The sequence below is a fragment of the Cryptomeria japonica genome, chromosome 2 (assembly GCF_030272615.1).
Source record: "Cryptomeria japonica chromosome 2, Sugi_1.0, whole genome shotgun sequence".
NCBI classification, from domain to species: Eukaryota; Viridiplantae; Streptophyta; class Pinopsida; order Cupressales; family Cupressaceae; genus Cryptomeria; species Cryptomeria japonica.
In genome coordinates this window covers 283,400,567-283,406,566 of record NC_081406.1, presented here as the reverse complement: position 1 = coordinate 283,406,566, position 6,000 = coordinate 283,400,567, and the positions used below count along the sequence as shown (strand labels likewise).

Genomic DNA, 6,000 nt, shown 5'->3' with positions numbered 1-6,000 from the left:
CTTAGTTCTTGCATCTTCAATGAAATTATATCTAATCATATCCAATCACATCAAAATGGAACAATTAATCATATTGTTGGTCTCTCCTAGAGGAATTAAATTGAACAAAATTGACTATTCCCCAATAAAAAGTTTTGAAATGGTGAATGTATAAGTTTGTAGTTTACTTTCCTAGACTAGGACCCCATTTCGTCAACATTTCACTATGAAAGCATAAATATTTTTTCTTGAAGAGAACATCTTACAGATTATGCTTCAATGTATAACACATTTTCATAATCAATCATTCAACTTCACATGGATAAAAGAATTCACATATTCTAAATCATGATCTGACGATGTGAACAACTCATATGCAACTATATGGCATGGAAAACATTTATTTTAACATACACTTATTCATCCACATTGCAGGGATAACAATACAAGGCTCACATATTGGTCTAAGAGGATGCCATGGTCTCACAAAGTAACCAAGAACCATATGAAATGATGGTCGTGAATCCACACACAACTAGGGAGGATCCATATGATTATGTATGACTTCCCCCTTGTTTGTTTAATGGGATTAGCCTCCAAGACATAGCCGTCAATAATCACTAAGAATGTACAAGTGGATCGTAGCTACCCATACAACAAACACTTACCCCTATCCTCAAATTTTCCCAATGTTTGATTCCTTATATACACTCATCCAAGGTTATCTATGTCAATCTTGGTGAGGAATCACATCACAACAAAGAAGGCAACATTTAAAAATAGAAAGAGTTTCACTAAACTACCAAAGATCATAAATATTGAAAGAAAGAAAAAATAGTACCAATAATAAGTCAAATAAATGTGTTCAATTCCAATAGCAAATCAAACATAGCCACAATAACTACAGAATAGAGAAAACTCACAATAGTGATTAAACTAATTCAAACAAGATAAAATAAAATTGTTGGCCCATGCAACAAAGATGAGAGATCATCAATAATTGAAGGAAACTTCACAATCCTTAAAAGTGCACATTACATAACTATACGACTAGAAATTATGGCTAAATAGAGTGAAGATTCATCATGACTCCAATAATAGTCCCTCATGTGTGCATTTGTGGCATGAACACAAAAAATCCCACATGGCATGGCCATGTACCTAATGGAGAAGACATGCCTAGGCTACATGCCCAAAAAACATGACTATAATAATAGTCCCTCATGCATGCATTTGTGGCCTGCACACTACAAATCCTAACATATCATGGCAATACACCTCATAGAGAAGACACACCTAGGGCCACATTTCACATAGCAACATGCCTCACAAAGAAGACATGCATAGGGCACATGCCACATAGCAATGTGTCTTATGGAAAAATGTGCATGCATGTCACACACCAAAGATATATGTATACATCATGAGGCACATTCATATGTTATCAAACACAACCTATTGTATCTAACATGAGTTCCTCTCTACATGTGTGCAAATCTTCCAACACTAATCACCACTAAGAAGGAATAATATAAAATGCATCTTCAAATATTTGTGTGTGTGTGTGGAATTGTGTCTTTGAACCCAAATCGCTACCATCAACAACATGTAACCATCACCTACACTATATCAAAACATAAGTATGGTGTGACATCATATCTATTTACATAATGTCAAAACACATGCAAACATGAAAATCATCATAGCATGACAAAAATCAATCTCCACATGTTGGAACAAAGATATAAATAAGATAATAGGGTAAGAGGAAACCCATACCAAGAACCACATACCAACTATCAACAATGCCATCAAGATAAATGTAGGATAGGATACCACTATGAGCCATCCAATGGTCCATTCTATGAGGAGAACTAGGGGATACTATCTTTGAAAGGTGTGGTCAATAGAGATAATCCCTCCTAATGCCACAATATGTCACCATAGCTTCTTGAGTTTTCCATTCTTCTACTTAACACCACATTTATTGAGTTCCTCAACAGTGAGGTTGGTTCTCAATAGGATGCACAAACATGTAAACACACAAGCATGGTTTCATCATACTTGTACAACAATACAAATTCATTTTTCTAGTTAATTACTCAGTGTAAAAATAACTCCATTACATAACATAGGGCAATAATCACCATAAGTTTTCAAATAAACTGCCCAAACATCAATTGGAGTTACCTTTTCTAAGGTACAAACATAATTTATTTATAACTTCAAAATTAAAATAATCACAATACATCAAAATAAGTTCAATAGTGCATGGAAATAGACAACATGATCCATAATTAAACCCATAAATTACCCTAATTGGATATGCTAATAAAATGGTGTCTCAATAATAGAGATTATGTTGGACCTATAATAGAGATCTGGACTTTGCTTCATCATACACAAGCATGGTTTCATCATACTTGTATCCAAATACACCATCCATAGATAGGTACTCAGTACCACAATCTCATGGGTACCCTTTTAGCTGAATTTACCCTATATTTAGGTGAATCTACCCTTGTATCATTCCTTGATCTAGTATGTCATTCCACCAATCAATAATTTTTCCATATTCTTGGGAGAATACAATATCCCTTAGGTGAATATGCCATATCCTTAAATGAATCCTCCTTGTCATCATCCTAAGTCCTCTTTTTGTTAAGTCTTATCCCTTCATCTTTAGGAAAATCCACCTATCCTTATGCGAATCTACTTTCTCTTAGGTGAATCTATTTCACATAAATCATTTATCTTATCCATCTTTCTTACGCAAATGGTGAATTTTTCCTATCCTTAGATGACTACACTCCCATTTAGGTGAATCTATCTAGTTTTAGTCTCCTTCCATTATTTTGTCCAAATTTGTATCCTCTAGTTTACATGAATCTACTTGTTCTTAGGAAAATCAACCCTATCATTATAAGGAAAATTCACCTTGCCATCATCCTTAATCATCTACCTTTCAAGTGTATAGTCCATCCATCCTTGGGAGAATCTAACATATTATTGAGTTCAAATCCTCATGAAATATAGTCATGTTTATCTCAATGATGGCTCCAAGTGCATCTACTTATTGCTTGATCTTCATGGTGATGGGATTCACTTTCATGAATATGATGGGGTGTTCAACAAAACAACATGTGGTGGGGGACGATAGAGGATGGGATCCTGCCTCATATTTCAAAGGATGGGCTTCCCACAAGATCTTCGATGTTGGAGATAATCTTTGTAATATTGCCCTTCCCTTGTTATAAATTTGTTCAAAAATTTTAGTAAGCCCTTTGATTAGGGTTTATAGGTTATATATGTATGGATGCTATTGGTTCTTTCATATCTATTTAAATCCCATCTGTAGATATTAGATTGGATCTTTCACCATGCCCTATGCCATGGTGAGTGCCTACTTTTAGATCTTGTCAATCTCTTTTGAGTAGCTCTTTTAATCGACTTATGGCAGTCAAAATTGGGTTTGTGGAGAACTTAAAGAATAGATCTTTCTTCTAATGAAAATTTTAGGTTAGATAAAGTTTGGCCTTTGTGCCCAGAAAAATGATGGCAAACAACTACATTTTGACATTTGACAGGGTTTGCTTATGCTTCCTCTCAACAAAGCGTATTGGAGCTGAAGAGCCGAGAAGATTTTGAGAATTGTGATGTGAGCAATCCAATCAAGCTATATGATGGAGGGCTTGATGCAGTCCCACTCATTGAAATGGGTTACAGATATTTTACCAGTGGAAATGCAGAAGACTGTCAACGTGGAATGAAAGTGCACATTAATGTTTTATCTGATGGACTCGACAATGGCCAATTTGACAATTTCGATGTAGTTTCAGATGGGCTTGACAATGTGGCCAAAGATTTGGGTTTAGATTTATTATCAGATGGAATGGAGCATTATATTGCTGCTTCTGCTGGTGATGATTCAATGGAGGAGGGGGCAATAAAGGAGGTAATTGCTGAAGGGCCCACATCATCATGAAGGCAATTATCTGATTGCCCTCCATCAATTCTCATAAACCTCACACTCTCCATTTGTGGCACTGTTATCACCATGCTTATCTACGCCATGCTTTAGCTTATCAACTCTTTGTTTGATTAAGAACATATATATATGTATCTTGTACAACATTTGCTAGCATCCTCCCTACGTGTGCCAAAATAGGAGCTTTGGAACAAGGTATGGACATCCATCAAAGCATAATCGAAGGGGGTTTTTTGTCAAAAATTAGTTGCAAATGCTTCAATAACAAAAATCGCAAAATGGGGTAGCATACACACAGCATGTGAACTGTATGACGGAATACCTCAAAGAGATGTCATTTCATGGAATTTTAAGATCGCAGGATATGCACAAAATGGATTAATTCAAAAAAAAACTAGTTGCCCTTGATTGCGAAAAAAAATTAGTTGCCCTTCATTGAAAAACAAAGAGTTCCTTTGATTGCAAAAAAAACCTTACCTTGCTTGTGCAGAGATCGCTTCGGCGAGGGGGGGGGGGGGGGGGGGGGGGGGGCAGGGAGGCAAGACGGTCGTCGCTTGCTTCGGTCGGTTTGCTTTCAAAATGAAAATGCGTTGTGTTTTTTTTTTTAAATAAAATGCCCGAGGTCGTCGGAATTCCGACGAACACGGGAATTTTAAAAAAAAAAATCAAATTTTCACACAAAGCTCCTTGTTTGTCAGAAACCTCCGTCGGAATTTGACCCCAAATGTATTAGTGAATAGTGAGGATAATTGTCTAGTCTTATATTTATAATAAGCTTTATACAACAAATCAAAATGGGGTAGCATGGGTCCACTTGAAGTAGGCCATAAATGATTGAGAGATAAGCCCTCATGTGACACAAGTGGCTTGTATCTAGTATTCTTGATAGTTTTCATAATGCTACATGAGAAAACTTCAGACACTTGTGGACAACAAAGGCAACAAAAACCATGAAAACTAGCTAAGGAATGCTTATCTTCTCTCTAAATAAGTTAGACTTGGGAATCAAAACAAATATTGTAGAAATAGCCTTAGGCCCCACGAGAACTAACAAAGCAATAAATGCCAAAGGAGGAAGAAAAGAAAATCATGTGTACAAATGGTGACCTTTTAATAATCATATCTTGCCATGTGCAAACTATTAATAAAAAGGGCCTCCTTTGTGATCACATTGGCTCTGTACGTAGGATCAACCATAGCACTAATAAAGACATTATCACTAATCTAAGCATGGAATTATAGACGAGAAGGCTCTCCATATAATGGTGAGTCATTAGGTGTTGAAGATATGTCAGGTATCTTAATCTTCAAAGTGATATCAGAGTGATTGTTACTATGTTCACATATGCAAAAGATTCTATTAGGAGGAATAAGGAGGAAATATATTTGTGTAGACTTGCAATTCACTATTAGGGTTAGCATTAGATTTATTATAATTCTATTTCCTATGACCATGTTATATGGTATTGCTATCTATGTGGTCTTGGACTACATGTCTTAGATGCTCACAACATTCAGTGTCATGCCCAAGCACCTAATGATATTAACAAATTGGAAGCATCATACCAATTAGGATATGACTTGTTATGAAGGAGCAGTCTAATATCTAGAAGGGTAATTGCATTATCCTTTAATAGTTTTTGAAGTACACTTAAATAAGAATCTAATAAATTTGTAAAGAACCAATTTCATTGTGATATGAGTGCACTCTTCCAAGGTGCCTAAGAAATAGTAGTTGCATTATCAACTACTTTATTCTTTTTGGGCCCTCTTGAAGAAGACGTAGGTCCAAAAAAAATAGTACATGAGGAAGAAGTGGAAGCCCCAAATTGAGTCAACGAATGTCAATAATATCAAAGTGTAGTACCAATATTTGTAAAAGAAGGATATTTCAGCAAAGAATCTTATTCCCTTAATGTTGGCTACAAACTTCCCTTGAAAATCATTTGAATGTCATGGTTAGGGAGCATGTAGGGAATCAAAGAAGATATAAATTGGTAACATTCAATGAAATCAATTGTCTTCTCATTTGG

General features: G+C 35.6%; 1 protein-coding gene across 1 annotated transcript; it reads left to right on the top strand.

Moving 5' to 3' along the window:
• The first annotated feature begins 3,032 nt into the window (after positions 1–3,032).
• LOC131054464 (uclacyanin 1-like) lies at positions 3,033–3,964 on the top strand. Its single transcript, XM_057988994.1, has 2 exons — positions 3,033–3,210; positions 3,567–3,964. The coding sequence occupies exons 1-2, from the start codon at positions 3,033–3,035 to the stop codon at positions 3,962–3,964; spliced, it is 576 nt and encodes a 191-aa protein (XP_057844977.1).
• Positions 3,965–6,000: the final 2,036 nt, after the last annotated feature.

Bases quoted from the DNA above. Each gene is read 5' to 3' on its own strand.
- LOC131054464 (XM_057988994.1), top strand. From the start codon at position 3,033: ATGGCTCCAAGTGCATCTACTTATTGCTTGATCTTCATGGTGATGGGA. The intron at 3,211-3,566 runs GTAATATTGCCC...GACATTTGACAG, and splicing joins CGATGTTGGAGATAATCTTT to GGTTTGCTTATGCTTCCTCT.